At 36.9% G+C, this 24141-nt stretch overlaps 4 protein-coding genes across 10 annotated transcripts in view; 2 read left to right on the top strand and 2 right to left on the bottom strand.

The window, feature by feature from the left end:
* Positions 1-217: 217 nt before the first annotated feature.
* Positions 218-2077, top strand: LOC110843949 (FMRFamide receptor). Its single transcript, XM_022090015.2, has 4 exons — positions 218-946; positions 1023-1360; positions 1431-1785; positions 1868-2077. The coding sequence occupies exons 1-4, from the start codon at positions 520-522 to the stop codon at positions 1936-1938; spliced, it is 1191 nt and encodes a 396-aa protein (XP_021945707.1). The 5' UTR covers positions 218-519; the 3' UTR covers positions 1939-2077.
* LOC110843948 (UDP-glucuronosyltransferase 1-8) lies at positions 1975-4347 on the bottom strand. Its single transcript, XM_022090014.2, has 5 exons — positions 3951-4347; positions 3163-3867; positions 2841-3066; positions 2546-2765; positions 1975-2468 (listed from the first exon to the last, which is right to left on the bottom strand). Exons 1-5 carry the CDS (start codon positions 4074-4076, stop codon positions 2165-2167), a joined length of 1581 nt encoding a protein of 526 aa, XP_021945706.1. The 5' UTR covers positions 4077-4347; the 3' UTR covers positions 1975-2164.
* A 1030-nt stretch (positions 4348-5377) lies between these two features.
* On the top strand, positions 5378-9377 carry LOC110843451. The gene is made up of 2 exons (XM_022089414.2): positions 5378-7248; positions 7360-9377. Exons 1-2 carry the CDS (start codon positions 5785-5787, stop codon positions 8650-8652), a joined length of 2757 nt encoding a protein of 918 aa, XP_021945106.1. The 5' UTR covers positions 5378-5784; the 3' UTR covers positions 8653-9377.
* The window catches only part of LOC110843450 (protein turtle), an 81017-nt gene continuing 65563 nt past the window's right edge, over positions 8688-24141 (bottom strand). For 4 of the 7 annotated variants that reach the window (XM_035847366.1, XM_022089413.2, XM_035847367.1 and 1 more), the window contains 29 exons: positions 20821-20873; positions 20705-20745; positions 20564-20636; positions 17878-18035; positions 17660-17789; positions 16804-16962; positions 16534-16584; positions 16403-16444; positions 16171-16328; positions 15999-16083; positions 15731-15917; positions 15607-15639; positions 15494-15549; positions 15329-15412; positions 14986-15087; positions 14360-14486; positions 14161-14237; positions 14039-14080; positions 13795-13880; positions 13604-13706; positions 13430-13511; positions 12927-12982; positions 12678-12695; positions 12468-12596; positions 12196-12306; positions 11954-12023; positions 11541-11847; positions 10704-11409; positions 8688-10607 (listed from right to left, as the gene is read on the bottom strand). In XM_035847366.1, the coding sequence (XP_035703259.1) occupies positions 10531-10607; positions 10704-11409; positions 11541-11847; positions 11954-12023; positions 12196-12306; positions 12468-12596; positions 12678-12695; positions 12927-12982; positions 13430-13511; positions 13604-13706; positions 13795-13880; positions 14039-14080; positions 14161-14237; positions 14360-14486; positions 14986-15087; positions 15329-15412; positions 15494-15549; positions 15607-15639; positions 15731-15917; positions 15999-16083; positions 16171-16328; positions 16403-16444; positions 16534-16584; positions 16804-16962; positions 17660-17789; positions 17878-18035; positions 20564-20636; positions 20705-20745; positions 20821-20873 (3403 nt within the window). In that variant the 3' untranslated portion in view covers positions 8688-10530. Of the gene's footprint in view, positions 10608-10703; positions 11410-11540; positions 11848-11953; positions 12024-12195; positions 12307-12467; positions 12597-12677; positions 12696-12926; positions 12983-13267; positions 13290-13429; positions 13512-13603; positions 13707-13794; positions 13881-14038; positions 14081-14160; positions 14238-14359; positions 14487-14641; positions 14726-14985; positions 15088-15328; positions 15413-15493; positions 15550-15606; positions 15640-15730; positions 15918-15998; positions 16084-16170; positions 16329-16402; positions 16445-16533; positions 16585-16803; positions 16963-17659; positions 17790-17877; positions 18036-20563; positions 20637-20704; positions 20746-20820; positions 20874-24141 lie in introns of those variants that run through there. The other 3 variants (XM_035847369.1, XM_035847370.1, XR_004833899.1) reach the window with 3 other exon arrangements.

Here is a 24141-nt window from a genome sequence, read left to right as displayed (position 1 = left end):
GATTTTCTTGGTTTTGCGATTTTGCATGGTTTGTCTTATTGTTAAGAGATGAAACTGCAAATGAATACTAAACAGAAAACCGGTTCAGATTATGTAGTATGGTTTTTAATTATTATGCCATATGACATACACACGTTTATATTATTCTTCATTGCTCACAAAGCAAAAATCTTCCACTGCCAATTCTTAGATTTGTAGGATTCTTAAGCAGTATGAAAGTATGGGTATGCATGTACATAGATATTTGTGATGGTCTCCCAATAAACAGGGACCTGTTGTTCAAGCATAGATACGTCTGTATTAATAGTATCCAATTGTGTTTGTTTTTCTGCACAATCAATTGACATGGCATCTTCGTCTTCTTGATCTTTCACTGATTTGATTTAGTGAATGCATAAGTAGAATCAGCTAAGCAATGACGTGGGACATAAGGTTGTTTATTTCCGTGCCCACCATTTCGGTGCCCAGTAGTTCCGTGTCCACCATTTTTACTTAGCTGTTCAAGTTTTGAACTTCAAAATGAGTGCAAACTATTCAGAATTCAATTCAGAGGAAGAATTCCTGGATATTTTCAATATTTCATCAGAACACGAAATACTGTTAAACAATAGTCATCATGCCGTAAATGAATTTGGTTTCGTCAATATTTTTGACGAATCGACCAGCGCAACTCTCCAGTTCGTACTTGCAGGCGTACTATTAACTGCAGTGGCGTTTTTTGGCGTTTTGGGAAACATTTTGAGCATCTTTGTTTTGTCGCAGAAAAAAATACACGCCTCGCTGACTGTGTTATTGATCGCCTTGTCCCTGTGCGATTTGTTTGTTTGTGTTCTACTAATTATTGTAAAGGGACTCCCAATACTATTAAAGTACTTCCAAATCGGATCAAGTTATTTAAGGTTGATCTGCGTTCCGAAGAAAATTATTTACCCGATTTTACAAAGTGGTACGTCTGTTTACATATCGATTTTGTTTAAGAAATACGAATGTAACTTTAAAAACGAACATTTATTCAAGTATAGTTCAACTTGGATCAACCTATTTCACTGTGGCGATCACCGGTGAAAGATTATTTGCCGTGATTTGGCCCCTGGAATCGAGGTCTTTTTGTACCTACAGGAATTCGAAGCGCTTATCCGTTGGGATCGGAATATTTTCAATTCTCAGCAATTCCTTAATGTTTTACACAACATCTCAACGACAAGAGGTTTTTCATGAGACAAATCTTAGCTGTCAGTCGTTACCTCCAACTGACATTCCAGAATATGTCAACCACCTTCGACTTGGAATTTATGTGGTAGTCCACTATTTATTTCCACTTATAGCCGTAATTCTGGCTAATGTAATTATTGTGAGAAAGGTAAGCATGCTTAGGCAGGATTAAGTCAGTCGAATTTAGTTTTTATTAAAAATTGAGTTTTGATTTCCAGATTCACACCAAAAATGCGAAACGAGAAACTTTGACCCAAAATCAACTGAAAGAAATAAAATTAACAAATATGCTTATTGTTGTGGTCTTAGTTTATGTAATTTGTAACATTTTCAGAGTTATTAATAGCTTCACTACAAACATTTTTAATGCAACGTACGGCGAGCTTGTAGCTCTAACAGATTTTCTTGTTTCGTTTAATTCGGCCGTAAACTACTTAATTTATTGTGCATATGGTAAAAGCTTTAGAGATAGTTTTGTCAAAATATTTTGCAAATGTGGGAAAGATCACTCGCGTCGCAGATCTGATTCCATTTTGAATGAAACGGTCGTACAGGAAATGTCTGCAATAAAAAGTAAGCCAAGCAAGAAAATCCATACTGCTAGTTTTCTATAATATCATAGTTCATGTAATGACAATTTTTTATTGGTCCGCAGGCATTAGAAAATTTTCAAAAGACGTAATGACCACTTTCGGGAAATCACAAAAATATAATATTCGGGATTAATGAGAGCAAATAAATGCAACAGTTTGTGCGTGAGGGTTTGGTATATACATAAATACATACTCTGTTTATTGATTTTTCTAATACTGTGTTTACCCGAAATAACAAATCAGACAATAACAATGAGAATTTTAAAACATGATATAACTCTGATCAATAATTTTTTAACTGCCATAAATTGTGATTCCCTCTTTTTTTTCAGAAGGGGAATTTAACAAGGTATTTTTTTTTACTGTTTCTTGGATTTTGTTTTTATCTTAGTTTTGGCTTCCTTCTTTCCGCAACAACATGACAATAATTTTTTAAACACAAGAATGGATAAAACAAAGCTTAACACTATGACTGAAAAAATAAAAGCCCACACATCTAATGATCGACGCTGGAACCACCACTGCGTCACGGCCAAAGGACGAAGGACACTCGCATCCTCCTTATTTCTCATGATGTACTCCATCCACCACACGGCCGTTTCGACAGGCTTCTGAGGCCGATCTTTAAATAGTCTTGAGGCGGTTTTCACGTTCTTTCGATACCTGAAGTAGGTTTACAGAAATTATGTACATACAAATTCAACCCGATACTTATATATTAGAATCGTGTCATAATTTACGTGTCGTCAGTCAAAATTGCATGTACTGCTCCTTCAATTTGTTCTTGAGTGACTGATGTGATTTCAAGTCGTATTCCACGTTTTGTTCGGTGGACTCTCTCAGCATTGTAATCTTGCTCAGCGAAAACGGGAAAACTGATCATTGGGACAGAATGATATAAGGCTTCTTGAATGCTTAACAGTCCCCCATGCGTGATAAAGATTTTTATTGCAGGATGTGCTGTAAAAGGTTAATTACATAATTATGCCAAGTATTGTCAGGTACAAATTCTTATTGCCAGGTTTTCAATATTACCCAAAAGCGACTGTTGGGGGATCCAAGAGGCAATAAATATATTTGGTGGCATATCATCAGGCCTTGGTCCATCCCATTTCCAGATGAAACGTGCCTTTGAATTTCTGAACGCATTGAAAAATGCATCTCGCACATATTTCGGACCGCTTACTACTTTTATTTCACTCCCAAAACTAACGTAAATGAAACCCTCTGGACCAGATCCGTTAATGAATTTTTCCATGTCCTATGCATCAAATAATACCAATTTCATTGTACTTACATTTTCATAAACATATTTAATAGAAGTATGTAAAGCTTTGAGGACGACTGCAATAATTACTTGGGGAATTTTTTGGAGTTTATCAGTACAGTGCATGCCCCCAACCGGAATTATCAAGGGAGGTAGAGATCGGGCCAATTCTTCACTAAAATGGGTGTTCATTAGCACCAAACTGGGTTTAGAGTTCAGTTCTGCCAGGGATGGCATCTCCGGCATATTTAATTTCTCTTTCAGCATTACTTCCAGTCTCGGATACAAAAAAACATTCTTCATTAATCTCATATGTAGAGTCATGAGCGTAGAAAACACTCTTCCCAGAAAGGAAAGCGGCATATTCTGGCCGAAGTGCGTGTCCGCAATCCAATTAGTTTCCGCGGGAAACCCATAGTCGTCAGCCCACCATTCGAAAACGGTACTTGTTCCAAATATGACCACTTGTGCATTCCATTTGTACGCGAGTCCAAGCGCACAATCGTTGAAAAGACTATCGATCACAACCACATCCACCTTGTGAGAATTTATCCATGTCAGCATTTTAGGGTCATTTAAGGTCGCACGACATGCCATGTCCCCGAGTTCTGGCAGCATGTGAACTAGAATCGGCATCATCATGCTTCCAAACTTTAGCTTCATGTCCAAGAAATCCATCGCCCCCACGGACACGGTGTCATTGAGAACAAGCTCTTCTACTTTTGGATTGGGATTCTTGTTTTCCGCGGCCTGAAGGAAAGTTACCTTGTGGCCTTTCTCTACAAGAGCTTCTACCTGAAAAGTATTTCAATCCTTTGAATTTTTTCAGTGCTGAGAAAAGTTACGTTTAAATGCAAATGTTTCAATAATTTGGATACCAGGGGCCAAGCTGTGATGCGGTGGCTATAAGTTGACACTCCAAAATAAAACAAGATGTTAGCCCCATGGCTGAAGGATGCTAGTCCAAGTAATAACACAAGTGAGGCGCACCACGTAATTTTCATGTTAAATTAAATATTTAGCTGCAGATTACGTTTCACTTTTTAAAATAAGTTTCTGACGTGTAATATAATGGAATGTCATAGAATAAAAAAATTGTCAAAAAGTTAAAAGGTTGTTAAAAATGTTTACTGGAAAAATAAAATCGAAACCGATAGAGTTTCTCGTAACGATAAAATAAATGCACACCAACCGGTGAAATGACTTGCAATATCAGACTAAACTATTAAATATCATGTGGTCTGCTTTATATCGGATGGATGGTCTTATGAAGACTGGACTCTTGTGCATAGTCATTTCATAGCCTAGAGAAAGGGTTACACGTGGGAATGAATGCTTGATGTTTTACCATGCCTTAATTTATGGATGCATTAGATGTAGATACATGCATAAACTACTTCATATGAAAGATACAAAACTTTCTTAATGTGAGGAAATATGGGTGCTTAACTGATTTTTTGTCAGTATCTTGTCAAAATACACATCATATTAATGCCTAAAAGAAAAAGAGTAGATGGAGTTCTGCATTAATTAACATTTGTACAATGAGCTACTGAGCAAGTATTGCGAAATATATGAATGCTCACTCACGTAATTACTGCCCATCGTGGACTGGTTAGCTTTTATTTTACCTTTGTCCAGGACGGGTTGCATATACAACTATCTATTATTTGTCCCATCATGCTGCAATCTGCAATCAATTCTTATTATAAACATATGCATTAAAATCGGAACGAAGTACATAGCAGAACCCAGTTTGCGACCAGAAAGTCACCTTCATCTTGAACTAGATCTAACATACATAGGTAATTCAACTATGCATAATAACGTTGGAAAATGAAAATCCATGCAGGCGTATTGAAAACATTCAACTGGTAATAAATAAATATACAGGTATGCACATAAATACATATCGGGAATTGTACCATACCTTAACATACAATAATCAATTATCTTTAAAATATTAACCAGACAAAATGCATTTAGTAATAAATGTTATCAACTTAAACAGATACAACTTGAACAGACATGTTTCGAAGTTGCGGTATAACCGACATATGGCATCAGTAATATTCTGTAACAAAACAGGTCTGCGGTTTTTGCTTATTTAATAAAAGCATTATTCTAAAAGAAAGTTTAAAGACTTTGAAACTTTAAAAATTTTAAAGTTGTCCGAAAGCAATTCAACTAGGTATTCCCTCATTCTGCATTCTCATATTATTTCATGATATGCAATAAAATAGGAGTGGGCGTTGATATGAAAAAATGCTTAACTAAATTATATTTCAGTATTATGTATTGTTTTAATCTCTGAAATTTATTGACAACGACTGTAAATCAGGATATGAATCATACCCTTTGTTGCATGTTTGGTCCAAGCAAACATTATATCCGTTGTAAACCCGTAGGCCGTTATGATATTTGTGTTACCTTCGCTTATCGCTTCGCTACAGACCAGCACATTTAGTTATGACGAAGCTATTATCAGCATGATACTATTAGTTGTGATAAGCAAAGTAATCATGACTCGATACCATTTGTACGATTTACACATACTTTCTCATCCAAAGAAACACGGTTAAATCAGTTCTCTGCTATATGTATAATATTTTTTTTAAAGAACAATTGTAACTATTTCAATACCCTTTGCACATTACATAATCTCGAAATAAAATGATCAACTTTACTTTAAAAAACTATTAATTTGTCAACATGGCCGTGTCTGCGAGTGTTTTGTTTTGTTTTTATATTTTTATTTTGAATCGGTCCCTAACCGTTGGAGACACTCTTCCAGCGGCAGCACAACCAAGAACATTTTCGTGCATGAGAAAATTTTCGGATGGACATATAATTCTCAGTTGTGAAGGACATACGAGAATTCCAACTGCAAATGACGACAGTAAATTCGACCACGAGAGCGGACCAATAACCGTTCTTGACATGAGCAATAAAGGAAATCATTTGCAAACAGTTAAAAGTGACGAGTTTAAGAATGCCGACTTACTTAATTTGAAAGCTATTAAACTGCAAAACTGTCAAATCCGTACAGTAGAACGAGGCGCATTCAGAGACTTGGATGCAGTCGTAGAAATCGATCTCAGAAATAATAATATCGACACGTGGAACTTGGAAACATTTGAAGTCAACAATAATCTACAACATTTATTTCTGAGTGGAAATAAAATTCATCAATTCATGGGATCCCAATTTACTGAATTGCCCAGTCTTAAAAAAATTGACTTTAGCGATTGTAAGATTGGCAAAGTCCCAGTTACCGCTTTCAAGAAATTGACGAGATTACAAGACTTAGATTTGAGATCTAACAGATTACGTCGGTTGGACTGGAATACATTTGAAAATTTAAATTCATTGACTCATATTTATTTGGATAGTAATGAATGGCATTGCGATTGTCATACGCGCTTTCTCCAAGCATATTTGTCCGATAGGAAAATCAATATTGGAAATAGTGTGGTATGCACTGGGCCAGAAAAATTTGCAAACATGAAATTAAGTGCTATTCCGCAAGAGTCGTTAACATGTCATCCTCAGATAACAGGAATTGCTTCATTTGGTGCGGCTGAAATTTTAACTCAAGGTGACAATGCAGAACTCACTAGTGGTGATCTCACTATCTACTATGAAGCAGGAAGAGATATCGGGCTTCAGTGTGCCGTTGATGCATTTCCTGAACCAAACATAATTTGGATGAGGAATGGAAGGCCAATTACTAATGATTATGGTAGATTACACACTGGTGAAAACTCTGAAAATTCTAATGAAAATGACGTGGAAAAGGACTTCCACTATAAAATCATGGATGTGACCGCCAAAACTTCCGATGTGACCAGGACTGAATTTCAATACCAATTTACTAAGCTGTTAACCATTTACAACATCAGTCGGCATCAAGCAGATTATGAGTGCATTGCAAACAACATTGAAGGACAGGATGATAAAAAAGTATATTTCAATTTTACCAATGTTCCACAAGAGGAGGTTAACGGTGATGTCATCATTGTAACCAAAGCTGGAAGTCGAACCTGGTTGTGGATTTTGATAGCAGTTTTGATACTGCTCTTTATTGCATTAGTGACGGTGTGCATCCTGATTTGGAGAAAACGAGATAACCAACGACAGATAAAATATAGGCAAGAAATGCTAGATAAATTCAAGGTACGTTCATATTTATATACACATTCTATCCAAGCCTTACTGTACGCAGATTTTCAAATCAAACTAAAGTAAATCCAAGTAATTAATTAATAAATAACTAATTTATTACAGGGTTCAGAAATTATAATAGATGACACATTCGCAAGTCCTAAACAACCAAATCACAGTTCCACGGTTCCTCTGTTATTATCAAGCGCTATGAAAAATAACACGAATGTTACTGAGGTTTCCTCTCCGAGAAATTCTATTCTGCCAGACGTTGCTCAAGGAGTAGGAGGAATTAATAGTGACCCTAACCACACCCCAAGTTTGTCCCCAGTTGTGTTTTCCCCACGACCTCCTCAAAGTGCAGATTTACGGCGACAATTCTTTGCTGCTCAGGAACAACCATCATCATCTCGGCCGGGAAGTGCATTATCTTTCGTTTACAATAATGGGCCAGCATCAAAACAATTTCCTGGTCATTCTCAACAACTTTACAGTAACAGGATCCATGACGCTCGAATAGCACATTTACGAATGGCTACAAGGAGGCCTTGGGGAAGTTCTCAATCTCTGGTTCATCACCCAGAATATTACGGAAGACCTGTACTCACCCGACAATTTTCTGGTCCAGCTTATGCAACAATGAGAATTCCTTCCAGAGAGCACAGGCCTCTCCCAAACATGTGGGAAATGAATAAGGGTGGACCTGGCTATGTCACTCTGCCAAGAAATTTCACCCATTCTTTTCAACAACAACAGCAATCAGATTCTGGATGTCCATCCGTGTCACCCACAGAGTCAAGTTATTCAATGTTTTCATACACATCAACCTTGCCTCGTAGGAATCCTGCAAATGTGATTTATGACTCCGTGGGTCCCAGAACGACGGTGGATGGAGGTTCAAACGCCTCACTAAACAAAATTGGCACTGAACCTAAAATTGATGCGTTGGACAGCATCAGTTACGGATTGGCCAGCCCCACCAGAGGAAAAATTAGGCCAGGACGAAGTAGAACTACACCAACGCCAGGCTCCATTCGTGGTAGGAATGATTTTTTCAGTTTCGAACCCATCGCAGAAGTGGATGGGAGTGAACAAGATTTGGGAACCATCAATCCTGTTGACGACCCTGTTCTCCCAAAGTTGCAAGTATATCCTCAAAATCAAGAAGCAAAATATAAGAAAAAGAAGCCTCCCCCACTGTCCGCTATTCCCATTAGATCACGAAAACCAATTCGAACCTTTCAGTACAGTAAATTAGGGTCCTCGAATGGTCATGATTACGATGCATCACTGGACGGTGATAAAGTCGACGACGATAATATTCCAGATTTACCAGCAACCCCAATCCCTTCAGCTGACAGACTTAAAAGCAGTATAGAAAATATTATCGAGGTCGTGGAGGGAACAGAGGTGTAATTAATAATACGAGATTTTACATTATACTAATTAAGTTGTCTTCAAAATTCTTTTTTGATTTATTCATTTGGAAAACGCATTATGGTTATAATTTTATAAGTTAGCAATATATGGCTATTTCTAAAAGTCTGGTTTTACATTTCAATTTTTGGTTTGGGCTCATTTATTTTCCACACAACTATTCAATTTATTATGTAAAAGTGTGTACATAAATTTCTTATCTTCATTGTATATAGTTTCAATTCTTACTACAGTTTCCCAGTCGTAGGTCTGGGCATACATACCTACGTAAGAGATACAATACACACATACATATGCATACGATGATGAATTTGAATAAACTTTGGTAATGAACTTTGTAACCTCACCGTAAGCAATAAGTGCCACAGTAATTACTGTTTAAATTAAAAGCTAGTTGTATGTATTAATTGCAATACAGTTAAAATAGCTTTTAACCAAATAATCCGATCAGGCCCTGTGAGCATTTGTGTTTAGCTTTTTCTGATGAAAAGTTTTTATAAATAGCTTAAAATTTAACAGAGTATTAAATCAGTCTCTGAGAACGAATACAAATAAAAATACTTTCTTTTTCACAATTATATGCGGTTTAAAAACAATATGGCAGTACAGTTTAATGAGGATTTGTATATAAGTAGGTAGTTCTTTGTATATAATGCAACAATAAATTATTACTTATCACTGGGAATTTTCAAGTAACAAATAAATAAAGCTGTCAATATAATCATTTCCTTCCAATAATACCACTAGCTACGTAAGCTATATGTGCTTCATATAGCTGCAACACAAAATAGGTTGAACACATAAACGCCTTGAGTGACTTTTGGACAAAAATAAGTGAATTTCAATAATAACTTTGTAACAGCCCTTCTATGCTACATACTAGTGAACAATACGTAATTAATTAGCTAATAATAATAAGAATACTAATATTTTGTTTAAGCCTGAGCACACATCGTTTATGCAATATTGCAAATGAGTTGTCAATAAAATAATCCCTTCATATTCTTCTAAAAGAAAAGCACACATAAATTTACGTCCCCGTACGTTGTTTATAGTTTGATTTTACATGTAGTTGGCAAAAATCAGACTAATCTTAGCAAATAAAATTAAGCTAACTATATATAATTTGATTTTTATCGACCCGTGTATTTTTACACACTCAATGAAACTTGTACAAATTTAGTATAACTTGTGATGAATTAATTGTGTTTAGTAAACTGACAATTTTATCGAGTGTTTGATGGTGGTATAAAGTTGTAATTAATTTTTCTGTTTATAAAATCTGGTAACACTACGAATGATTTTGAGATTCTGAATGAATGTAAACATTATTTAATTTCGTATTTTAGATAATTCTTTTGATACCAGTTTAAGCTGATAGTATATTTAGCATAGTACATATACATACATAAGTATTCATGTATGCATGTATAAGGATATTGTGAGCTGACGTTGTTCAATTGCAGTTTCAGGGTGTTAATTCCTACAGTCGTTAAGTATTCATCGAGAATCGTGGTTAAACACTTATGGGGAAAGCAAACTCGACGTTATTTTTATAAAATTGCAATTGAGGAATGAGTACACAACACGAGTCTACAACATTTTTACGATACATTTAAATACTTACACATGAATAACCACACTGTTTTGTATACAAATACTTAAGATTTAGATCACGTCATGATGATTATAAATCGAGTAAGTTAGGATTCGTTATATTATTGTATGTTATTTAACATAGTTTATGTAGTACGGTATAAATAATTACGCTTAATAGTCTTGTTCAGATACTACCATTAATAATAATTCCAAGTTCTTCCTACCTAAATATAAATATTACATAATAAATTATTATTGCTAGCACTCGCTTTCCATGCGCTTCTTTTGACGTCGTCGGTACTCGAAAAACTCTTCTTTCATGGCAGCAACCCTCCCTTTACAAATAGAAATTAAGAATCGGTGTTAAGCAACAGGACATGGGATTCATTTTGTTATGAATATTTTGCACTAATCCTAAGACCATAACTTACGTTCCATGTCCATGTCTTGTTCTCGATCTCGGCCTCTTTTAAACCGAGAGGTGGAAGCTGTGGAGGAAGGTTGTGGGTATGCAATTTCTGGCGAAGTGTCCGGAATCACTGGGTCAAACTCATAAGGATCGTCTACACTCATGTCCATTAATGTTCTCTGACCAGGCGAAGCTTCAGACACTGGCACAGTCACTGTAACCCCTCTTGTTGCCTCATCAATATCGAAAGAAGGGGAACGAGCCATGGTGTAAATTGGGGGTGTTGACTCTCTACGAGGCCAATTTTCATAAGTTCTGGGGGGAAGCGTTCTAATTGGTACTTGAGGAATCATTTGTCCGGAAAATATGTCAATCATGTGGTGAAGGCTCTCATCTCTTAATGGAGAAGATGGGAGCATCCCCGGTCTGAGCATAATTTCACCGCCCGAGCCACCAGATCCCAGACCTGTGCCCACCCCACTACTGCCAGTCCCTCCAGACGGAAGAGTTGATGTAGTTTTACTGGCACTTTGAAATCCTGACGATGTGGATCGATCTTGGAACCCTTGGAACCTTGAACTCGAACTGCTTTTCTCCAAATGACCAGAGGACGATAGTTCTTGGCCAGTAGTGAGAGATGGGTGAGAAGGACGCCGGAGAAATGGTGGCACTTGACGCTCTAAATATTCTAAATCCCTAGCTAAATTATCTCGTATCCTCTCAGCCTCCTGCAAAGATAGTAATATAATGTATTTATTAAGTAGTGTACACAAGTTTTATGAACATGCACATAATTTCTTTGGGTTGCACTGAAATGAGAATAATTGTTAAAAGTCACACGAGTTTTAGGTAAGCATACCCAAGGTGGGGGTGTAGGGTCCCCTGGGAGGTGTTGAGGGTGAAAGCGACCAGTTGTGGCAGTTTTCCAAAAATAAGGGGGCTGGTGGGATCCAGTGGGATCATGGTGGATTTGGACTAGTACGGGAAACCGCGAGACGGAACTTAAAGTGGTGAGATCAGCGGTAGTGGTGGGTCCAAAGTAGCTACTGGACCGGCTTGGCAGTGGAGAGCTTGCAAAGGGTCTTGGAATTAGTAGCTCCGGTCGAATGACGGAAGAGGAAGGAACAAAACTTCCCGGAAGAAGGTTGTATCTTCGGGAAGTGGATCTGCACAAAATGTGATTTGTTAATTGTTATGGAGGATGAGGAGAGATTGCCAGTTCTTTAAACTACACTTTCTAAATTTTTCAGAATGAAAATGACAAAAACTTACCTGGGAAAATACCTAAGGGGACGGGGTGCTAAAAACCCCCCGTCATCTGAACTTGACTCGTCGACTACATCTGCAATTCATTAACACAAATTTAAATATTTAGATGCATGTTAATTTAGCTAGTTAGCGAGCATATTTTAAAATGTGAAGTTTTTGGTGCACATGATAAGTGACATACTAGTCCAGGTATGCAAAAGTTATAAATCTATAGTCTAATAACAAACAGAAAAAAAGATACTGACCTGGGAGAATAATTGAGCCTTTACCCCAAGGAAGAACTACCCTAGACGTTTTGAGTCCATGTTGCAATATCGATGGCGAGTAGTGGTGACGTTGGGTGACGTGGGGGCGACCTTATGGATTAAAAAAGGTGTTGACTTAAGAAGAAGACTTATGAATTGTCAAATTAGAAATAAGTAAGCAAGTAATTTTGATGGTAGCTAAGTTTTGATGCAAATCTAGGTACCATCCCGAGTACTTTTTCTGACAATTCCAAATATTCACGCAAACTAACCTGTGTCGTCCAGGGAGAGTGTGATGCTGCTGATGGATTGGGGGCGGGACATCGATATCCCTCGGGACGTCGATCTGCTTAAAATGTAGGGGGGATCCAACAGGCGAATTGTGCGAATAATGGACAGGCCTACAACATACGTTAATATTGGTTAGATGATGTCGTGTTACTAAATATAATGAAGCACAACATGTAATTAATTCTGCTTACCCACTCCTCGGCCCACCCCTAATTACGGCACATGAAACAAAAGAATATATATCAGTCCGGTTTTTCCTTAGTGTAAATATGAAATGTCATTAGTTTTTAATCGATTTAGCCGAGTTAATATTTTTAAACTTATTTATTTATCAGACTTTGTGAGTCCATTTTTATGTGTGACGCACATTCATTCGATAAATAATTATTGAGAATTAATCAAGATATTAGATTAATGTGAAGTATTATCGTATTGCTTACATCGGTACGCTCTCTTCAGCAACAAAGTCACATCGCGTGCTGGGCCGACTCCATTCCTAAATCAGAGCAATCAAAATGTATTATTTGTTATAAAATTATTGCATGAATTATGTAGCGTGTGATGTCATGCAGCAGCGAAGAACCAATTTATTTTCAAAATAACAATACAAATACTGAAAGCGCCTCATTTGATTATATAATGTAGGTAGGTGTAAGTGTATATAACTAACAAAATGTAGTAAAAACTAATAAGGAAAGTAACATATATTCGACGAAAATTTGCTTGCAAATGTGAACATAACACTCAAAACTGTGTGCAGAAGTTTGAAATCGAGACTTACTGTTGCACCACTCTTCTGACGCCTTTTGTTTTTCGGGGCGCAAAATATTAATCAACATTTAAATAACTACCAGTGATTAACTATTTATATTTATTTTCCTCAATTATTTTATTCTCAACAATCCAATGCCAATGACAATTTCGAACAGTATTTGTGACTTACGTTTTTGGTGGGACTTGGGGTTGTGCTGGGATTTGGCCTCCATTTCGTGCATCAGTTAAGCGACAGGCAACCATATTGTAGGCTGCAGGGGTGTGTCAAATATGCATAATATAGTTAGTTAATTATTGTTATTTTCATGAAACAGTGAGTACAAGCGAAACTCATAAGCAATACCTTTCTCCTGTTTCCGTCGCTTTCTTCTATTGCATATCTTTACAGCACACACAGCTAAAATGATGGCAACTATAAAAAACAGGATGCCTCCAACAAGGCCAGCCTGATTTGGGGAGATTATGTCATTTTAGTAATTTTACGATTCCAATTAATATTTATATTAGCTACTTAATACAAGTTTGTAACCGTACCATAATTGCACGTTGTGTATCCTTAGGCTGAATCTTATGGCTAATTTCTTCGCTATTTGACGCTTCACTCGTTGCTGTGAAAGCAACTACATAAAACACAAAATAAAACATTATTTTCATCTGAAGATAACACTTAAAGTTTCAATAAGTTATATATATTATCTAACTAAACTTTGAAGTTAACTGTTTGACTCTAGTATTAACAATAAAATTGTACATTTTGCATAGTAAAATAAAAACTCACCAACGCGAAACACATAAGTTTCTCCTTCTTTAAAACGACGAGCTGGAAGTATAAAACAAAACCCTTAGTATCCGCAAACTTCAATAGTTTTAGTATATTGACTTTTAATTTATGAAACTTACTTTTAACGGTATATGAAGATACCGGTGGAATAATTTTATCTTTATTGAGCGTTTTCCATTGTGGTACATCGCCGGATCTTTTTAATTGAAAAAATACGGAAATTTAAAATTGCTTATAAAATAGAATATACAGTTATAATTTTTATATTGACGTGATAAACTTAAAGCACGTATAAATTTTCAGCACCAAATTACTTACCTATATTGGATTTGATAGTATGCTACAGCAACATGCATATCTGCTGGTGGGGCCCACATTACAACGACTGAAAACGTTTCTGGGGTTTCCAGTATCGTTAAATTGTGGGGGGCTCCAGGCTTTGGGCCTAAAAGGAAAGAGGAATATTAATCGACATACATATTTAAATGTGGGGCAATGGAACGCAGGAATTGAAGCACAGCAAAATTATATAACTTGATACATACATTAGTATTGTAAATTAGTCATGCAAATTAACAAAAAAAAACACTGAAAACCAACCTTGTGGTCGCAGGAGAATAGGAATATACGTGGAGCCGTATTCATCAGAAGGAAAAGTTATCATAATCGAATAGTCGAGAATATCTATTTCGTGAAAATCAAAATAAAAATGCAGTAGGGGTGCAAATAAACAAATAAACATGGACATGCTTTCTATTAATACAAAAAATGTCATTAATTGTGTAGTGGTAAGCAGAAGGTTTATCTTGTCAACGGTTTAATAAAGGTACAAATAAAATACAATATTAAACTATATAAAACCCGAAAATAAGCAACAAATATGCGGCAATGTTTGTTTTTTAGTAGCGAAAAATTAGAGCGAAGACATTTATTAGCACAATTACCAGAGATAGGACTTGTCATTGGACTTTTGGTATTTGGTACCACAGGACCATTTACCACTGGTTTAGGAGGTTCTGTAGTTGTATTAAGAATGGTGTCTACACCTTAGAAGACGCATGAAAAAATACAAGCACATGGTTAACAATTTTATACGCATCCTGAATTATTTACATACATAGACCAATGTTTCCCAAATAATCTACGATACGCTGAATGCACTTAGGATTAGAGAATCCACATAAAGATTAAGTAGTGAAAGTACACAGTCAAGTGTGGAGAAAGTCAGTATTTGTAAGTGGTCAACTGGATTCTAATGTTCGCGTGAAACACACTGAATTAAATTACCTTTGGTAGTAACGTTAACAATTTCACTAGGATGACCTTCACCAAGCTCATTATTTCCAATGATTTGAAATTGGTATGTCTTTCCTGAAAATTCAACATCAGAAATTGTGAATTTTAATTTAACAAATCTTTGCTCCCTAATTCAGTACATAATCGTTTCATTACCTGGAGAAAGGTTTCGGATTGTAATTCTCGTGCTTCCGGGTGGAGTAACTGGAACGCTAAAAAATTCAGACCATTATTATCAATTACTTCAAAAACTGTGGTGGACAACTTACGTTTCCCATTTGCTTTCACCCAAAAGACGGTACCTACGAACAACATACAAATAATATAGTACGCCATTTCTCGTCTCATTATTTATTGATGCCTTGTCAAATTAACGTGCGTAACATATCTTACCAGACTACGTAATTTTGTCTAAAGTCTGGACCACCGCTATATCCGGGCAACCAATTAAGAGTAACAGTGAACACTGCGCTGGTGGCACTAATATTAAATGGAGCGTGTGGTCTTGTACCTTCCACAATGACTTTTGTGGAGGTCAATAGGGTCGCAACTTCATTTGATGCCACACATTCATATTCCCCTAAAAAACATCAAATTAATATTAATACAACCAGTTGATTTAGACAAAAATAATAATAAAACAGGTTGAGTGGCATCGTACCGTAATCAGTTTGATGTAGATTGTCCAGCATTAAGCTACCTTCCACTACGCGTACCCGATCTCTTGGCAAAGGCTGACCATCTTTCTGCTCAGAAATTGGTTATTTTAGTACATGTAGATTTGTTTTGTTGATTTGAACGTTTATGTTCCACATAAACGTTTGTTAACGTACCCTTTGCCAAGTAATGAGTGGGCTAGTTGTACCATTTGGGGCGATGGCTGTACATGGAATTTCTAAAGAAGAACCAAGCTTTCTCTGATAGAGTGGGTCCGGCGTAATTTCAAATTTTGGAGGCTCCTTAACGATAACTTGCATTGGAAGCGAAGATCCTTTTCAAATAGAAAATTATTACATTTTATTTCATGCCATTTAAATTACTTTCCCATTTTAAATATGTAGCTACCTTTTGTGCCGTGAACATTGTACGGGGTGCACGTGTACATTCCTAATAAACGAGCAAATTTACAAGTTATATTTAGTTCATCAATTCATTCACTTTTATGACAAATCCACTCCTCAAGCAAGTTCACTCACCTTGATGTGACTCTTTCACCCGATCGATAAGCAGTGATCCATTGGACATTACTGTAAACCATTCGTAATTATATTATCATATGTATATACAAGTGAGATTTTTCTTTCAATATCTCAACAACGAGGAAACAACTAAAGCTATTGTAGCAGTACTTAAATATTTTTTTTAGTTATATTTTTGATATGACTCATATTTAGTAAGGTTGCGGATTTCAAATATTTCCAATACTGGAGTAAATAGTTCCATTAATTCGTGCGTCAAAATCTGACCTGCAAATCCATCCGTTTCGTACGGCTCCAAAAGATGTTTGTCCCTTGTCCACATTACGAACTGGATTGGGGGATTAGCCTGGATGTAGCATCTTACAACACCAGAGAGACGATGAGGCAGGTACTGCACGGTTGGGGTGTACGTCACTTGAGCTGCGTCTGTATAGGAGAGTTACAAGAATGAAGGAAAATGATGAAATAAAGCGTGAAATTCAATTTAAAAATCGATCTGATCCTGTATGTCTTAACTAATCCGGAGTCGAGACAAAGGGAGTAAGGCAACCAGAACAATATGCAATATGCGTTGTTGGTGATATCTCATGGAGTATGCAGCCCTCCAGAAGAAGAAGAAGAAGCATAATAAGAACATTCCATTCTGTCTAATGACAAATCAATTTGCGGGGCTACACATTTTGGAGGGAGGAATGAGTTTTTTATAGTCGTTTCAACAAACGGGTACAAATGAGTATCAAATTACAAAGGAATGAAAGACTCTCTCGAGACGCTTGAATTGAATTGGACAATGCCGTGTACACAGAATAGTTGACTTTGTTATTAAGGAAGTAGTTCTCAGAAACTACAAGCAAAGCGCATTTCATTGTCATCCGTATCATGCACATCTGTAGTGTGTCTCTCTTAAGAAAGAAGATTTTCTCTCAATTTCCCTTTTGGGCGATGATATTAAATATTGTTCTGTTGTATTTATTAGTAACAAATATATATGTACACTGAGCAGCCACTGTGTGTATATATACGACTGCACATATCTGCTTGGCTGTTATCTCCTTGTTGTCTCTCATCCCATTCAACCTTGTTATCAACGTGACAATAAGACTGTGAAAGTCTGATAGCTTACACTCGACATTTAGGTAGGCAACGGCACTTTGGGTCTCTCCAATCCCATTTGAGACTCTGCATTCATAAAAGCCGGAATCGTCCATGTGCACGGGACTGATAATAAGACTTCCTTCGGATGGCGTCTCGATCTGAGAGAAAACATTCACAACCTTTGTCAAACCCTTCTCTTCTCGGAATAAACATCAAATCAAAGTGATAAATTTGTAAAAGACTAACGCGAGACTCCAAAGATGAGATCTGTCGTGTTGGAATTCCATCTCGATACCAAATTACCGTACTGTTGCTCGGATTGGCTCTCCACTCGCATGGAAAGATTGCCTTCTCCCCGTCCACTTTTGTCATGTTATTCGGAGGAGTAATGATTACGGCAGATCCTGAAAATATAAGCAAATTATGGAACTCTTTAATTTTTCAAGATTAACCTTTAAAAAAGTTTTAGTTGGATTTTGCCTATTTCTAATCCTGAGGACAAAACGGTGAATTTTGGAACTTGCCAAGTTTGTATTTTGCTTTCTTGACTTTCACTCGTGCATTATATTTGTGTAGTTTCTTAGACTTTAGTTTTTTCTCGACCGTGTGTCGTGCAACATGTCATCAGATCCGAGCGAATTGATCTTTGCGAGTAAAAGGGAGGGATGAAAGAAAGGAAACTTTCTACATGAAAAGTTCATGTGTACGTGGAGAATGCGGGAGAAAGTCCATTCGACTAGACGAGAAATTTGTAGGTAAAAGAAAGGATTGTGGTTCTCTCTTCCAAGAATATTATATGTGGACTGAAACTTACTGTTGTATAAGCAAATTACCAGAAGTACGAGTTAGAGAAGAAAGGATTATTGCAAGTGCGCATATTTTTAGTCTGCGTCCATTTTGTGTGGCAACCAGCTAAATAAATGAAAGTTTATACCAACCTCAACACCTTTGCTTTCGGTTTTATTTTATTCCTAGCATTCCTCTTGACATCCCCTCCGATTTCAAGATGTACAAAAAAGAATAAGTTGGGACTTGTAGTCTCTTGGAAATAAATGAAAGGAAACGCCCTGTCTATACTTTACTGAAATTGGTAAGTGGAACGCAAAATTTTAAACTTTTTCTTTCATGGCGTAACAAAATAGAGGTAAAATACGTAGATAAATTTAGCGTAGACTTATTTCTTTACATAGAAAAACCTGAAAAATACATCGTAAGGTATATAGTCTAAGCAAGAAAATTGAATCAAATCGTATAGAAAACCTTGGCCACATACATATTTCTTACAAAATCAGACTATGTATACATATTACATACATATAATAAGTTAGTTTCTACCTAATTCAGTTTCAATTTATCAATAATATACCAACATCAATCAATTTATGCATACGCATATAATAAATAATACATGCATGTAACCAGCTCGCGGAATAATTATTATTTGCTAGGCTGCCGGGTTGGATAGTGAACCGGAAGTTCAAATATATGATTGATTTGACTGCTGGGATACAATGAGGGTATTCATTATTTCTTCGTATCCTTAGTATTCTTCGTATCGTAAAATAACTTACGAAGCTTACGAGATTTTGTAAGCGTCGTAAGATTTTGTCATCGAAAATCACGTTACTACGCTTACGATTTTTACTAAGCTTGACCCCTTGTTTTTTCTTCGTAAACTATTTTACGATACTACGGATACGAAGAAATAACGAATACCCTCAATATTTGTTTTTTGTATTACGCATAATGGAAAGAAACCAGCCGACGGACACAACAGCGAGCTAGATCAACAATGTGGCCGACGGACTGATAATATTCATGCACTTTCTCTTTCTTTCTGCCCTTCTTCCGTATCCTCTCATTCCGCAGTCCATCTAATCCGAGACACATAAATATAACTTATGTTCAAACTTATCTTTCAATTTATTCCCTTTCTCAGGAAGAGATCAAGATGAAGTTGCTTGCCAGTTATAAAAAGAGAACGGGAGAATACCAAATAAATGCTAAAACTCTTTCGTGGACCAAATGAAGGAGCACAAGGAGAAATTGATCCACAACGTGCTTCACCACTCGTGGATTTTCCTCTCGGACCTCTGCGAATGGTGGGGGGACGAAGAAATGAGGGGAATTGAGGGAGGCGGAGGGAAAGGATATGAAGAAGCCAACTTTTTCGTCTGGATCGCTCCTTCTTTTTGATGGCAGAAGCGATAGACGGAGAAATATCTGACTGAGGCAAAATTGACGGAGAACAAATGTTCTTTAGGAGTGAGCGAGGATGCGAGGAAGTTGACTGGAATAGCAAATTTCATCAGCTCCCTCTAAGAGACTTGACTCCATTTTATGAATGACCCGTCCGACTACAATCTTCTCCAAATCCAACGACTTATGCAGAAAATTGATTAACTAAATGCACTACTGGAGGTAATCATGTTAACAATGTAAAACACCTACACAGCGGTGCTTTCACCAATTAATATTCGCCAATTAACATTAACTTAATCAAGTACATAACGTAGTATTGGATAAATATATCAATAAATCGTAATTTAATCAGCAATTTTACTAATTTAAACTTCAAAGAAACTTGAATTTGCACATCTGATTATGTTAAACAAAAAATGCTTTAAGGCGAGTGTGTCATACATGTGTTTGGACTTTCCGACTTTCTCCAAAAATCTTACACGCATTCTACGTCGTCTGGATTTGTTGTAAGAAGTTTGCGCTTAAGCTGGTGACTCCAGATTTCGTTCTGGAGCTCAAAATTAGCTGAAAGGTTAGTTGCCCACAATAGTGAGAACTCATTTTTGGAGATTTTAATGGAGTCCAAGTACGGTTGACTCATTTTATGACATAACTAAACTAAAAGTTGGGACGTGTTCCTTAAGACATAGGAAATGTAAAGAAAGAAGAAAATCACATTTTGTCAGCTTACCTGCAATAAGTACTCGAATGGTGTGGTGGATCCTCCCCTCTTGGTTGCGTGCAAGGCACAAATAATCCGAAACCTAAGTTTAAAAAATAAGCTAGAGATGGGTTTTGTTTTTTATAATATTTGTTTGTTTAGTTTTATTACATCTGAATTTTTAATCTGCGATATTCGGAGTTCAGTGCCCTCTGTAAAAAAACACACGTAAAATAATCAGGGTGTAACAAAGAAGTTTAATCAAATTAGCTGATAAATAACCATACCGTTTACGATCGATATTGTAACCGATGGCTGGACCGGGTCGGAGTCCTTATACCTATGAAAACACAACAAAGCTTAAAGTCAGTCACTTTCGGAGCAAGAAATCGACCAAGGCAGATTTCAAGTGCTGGTAACATGTGTGTGGACTTGATTTCAAGACGAAGGATATATCGATGAGGATCTATTCACCCCAGGATGTGTATAAGAAGACTTTAGGGTCATGTCCATGTTTCTGGTGTGTATCCGTATTTTTAGGAGTATGTGTAAAGGATGGATGTGGACGATGGTGGTGTCGAGTTGAGCGTTGATGTCAAAAGTGAAAAGTGCTGGATGACGAAGAAAGGAAGGCATTACATTAAGTATACAGGAACTGCAGACTTGTGTGGGCCATGATGACTATAAGTACAACAAGGAACTGCTCTCTCTTTCTCTCAGCCCAGCGTCAATCCAATCCCATGATGTCAAAAAGGAAGAAGTGCAAGAATAGAAACATTTCAGTTCACTCGTTTTCCAGACAAGTTCCTTCTTGCAGAAGTTCTCGTTCTAAACTGCTTTTCCGATTCTCCATCCACGAAGGGTCTCAACGAGATGATGATAATACATACGAGGGCTCCTCACCAACAACACCACCACCTCTCCCACTTCTGCCATGACGAAAATGCAAAAGTGTCAAAGATGCTCATTTTGGTAGGATATTCCTTGACGCTTCCGTCACTTATTTATTATTTATGTATAAATGTGGATGCATCATTTTTTAATGATTTTCTATTGACATCTTCTTAATTGTGCTACAGAACAACCGATGGTACCATATGTACTAAATTCTAACGTCCTCTTATACCAACATATGCACTGATACTTAGCTATTTTAGTCGATAGGAGAACAGCGATGCTATGGGAAGCTACGTCTAATATCTTCAACAATAATCTCCACCACGACGCTATAACCAGCTCCAACCAATACTCAACCAACACAACCAATGTTACTACCAACTTTACCATAATCTTCCTCACTTCGCAAGGAAAGTGCACTTTCCACGGCACTTTAGTAGAGTTGAGTGCACGACATGACTTTCTTCACTCACTGGTGTTATCTCATGTGTTATACAACCAAAAAAGTTTTAAGTTGCAACTTCAGTGGAAAATCGACATTTGACTTTCTCCTCGGTTTCTTGGATACGTAGGGAAGATGAGAATATTGGTAAATTCAGAGGAACATTTCGGACGCTTTCTCCTGCTGCTGAGCATCAAGCGAGCACTCGCTCAATTTTGATTCTTCCAGCATGACAACGATCTCTTCACAATGAAAGTTGTCCATGTAGATCAAGTCACGCATTTTATTTGAAACTTGATGTCGCATTTAGAGTAATTTTACTGACACGTAAAAATTTAACAAATCTAAATGGAAATAAACACATAGCTGCCATCGCCTATAAATTTTATACTTTATTATTTGTAAAGAGGTCTGGGAGGAACTTTACATCTCAAAAACCTTGAACGTTTCGCCCCAACTAACTGACTAAATTACGGGTTGCCTGTAACGGCCTATCGAGGTTATTCTTTATTTTTCAGGTATTTATGTATATGGTTCCTATCCATTTCATGGTGTAAAGAGCAAAAATATAGTAAGGATGAGCATTGCAGGATAGAGATTGCATATGTGCCTACATGAAAAATGAAGCATAAAAAATGCCTTAGACTTGAAATGGTCCATGAGCAAATATTATTTGACGAAAAGCTCTTCAAGGAGAAAAGTAACAAAAGAATCCAAATGTTTTTGACAATTTTATTCCGTATTATGTTTTATTCAAACATGAAAATAATCAGTTCAAATTTTCTCATGAGCATAACGCAAATGTACGAATGCCACAAAGCTGAAAGGAAAATCAGTGATCATATTTTGAATGAAATCATCGCATGTGGCTCTTTTCAAACATTTCCTTCTTTTGTGTTTAATTTAATGCGTCGTCAACTTTTAAATGAATGCGACTCGTATATGTATAATGGTATCCGAGTCTTCTCTAATCAAGCACACGGTGAATCAGGCCATGGCGTCGCTGTTCTTTTCTCTTTCCACTTCAGTATGGAAATTTCACTGCAGATATTTTATTATTCAAATTTTGTTTCATGCTCAACTTTCTCCGAGTATTCAAACTTTTCAACTCTTGTGTAACCCGGCCTCGACGAAAGTATTTTCATACTATTCCTGATGGCACTTCTTCCAGTATCACAAAACTAAACGAGGAGAAGAACTCTGGCTGCAAGCATTCTAAAAATGAAGGTAAATATCCGAAAGCCCAACAGACAGTGGAGTATCACAGAATGCATAAGAACTACACAAGATTTTTGAACATTTACGTTCTGAATGACGCGATTTGGCAGAACTACCAATAATAAAGGTAAATTGGTACGACCGGTTTTATCATAATCAGGAAGACAAAAAGTTTCTTTCTTCACTTTACTTAACACGACGTCTCATACGCGAAACTATCTCGGATCAAATCAGCCTTACAAAGTTGTTGTGACAGAAGCGGAGATACTATGGAAGCGAGGGAGATGCTGACCGCGTCCACCAATGGTGAATAGCATACATATAACCACATAGGAGATGGAAGGACACAGCCTGAAAAGTCAAGGTTCTTTCTTGTTGACTGTCTTTTGAAAATTTACTTTCACTCGGATACTTGTTTCCCGAATTATGTACGTGTCTTCTTCTTTATCCTTCAGTTTGAGAGTTCTCCTTTCTCGTGAAAGGACCAAGATCGTAAGTGAGTGAGAAAGCATCATCCGCTCAAGTATATGACGATAAGCGACGAGGAGCAGGTCGATTTGATATAATTCGCAATATCGTTCCTTCTGAGAGAACAAGTACTTTGTACTTGTATGTAATAATATTATACAGCTCGTAGGTACGTATATACTGCATATGCACGTATGGGCAGTGTCATATGTAGCATAGCAAGCCTCACTCTCACGTCGTTCCCTTATTGCATTGTGCCCAGTTTCCTCGATCAGTGATGGTTTAGTAGAACTGGCAGAAATGGTTTAGTTGGATATCTCTTCATATCTCCTGCATCTCTGAAAAGCTATTTCCTAAATGGCAACCTTGCTACAGAATGTTCCATTCCCAGTCATGAAAATGTGATTTATTGAAGTGTTGTCGGAAGTGCGACGAGACAGAGGCTATTCTCCTCAAGACTTTATAAACGACAAAGCAAAGGTGGATGTCTACTCTCTCATCTTCTTGCAAAATCAACGAATCACGCGCTGCAGTTTCTCATGGATGGTAGTACGTCGTCGACCACCAAGTCGGATGATATAAA

This window comes from Folsomia candida, unplaced genomic scaffold, assembly GCF_002217175.1.
Source record: "Folsomia candida strain VU population unplaced genomic scaffold, ASM221717v1 Fcan01_Sc002, whole genome shotgun sequence".
Classification (NCBI taxonomy): Eukaryota; Metazoa; Arthropoda; class Collembola; order Entomobryomorpha; family Isotomidae; genus Folsomia; species Folsomia candida.
This window is presented reverse-complemented; position numbering and strand designations above follow the sequence as displayed.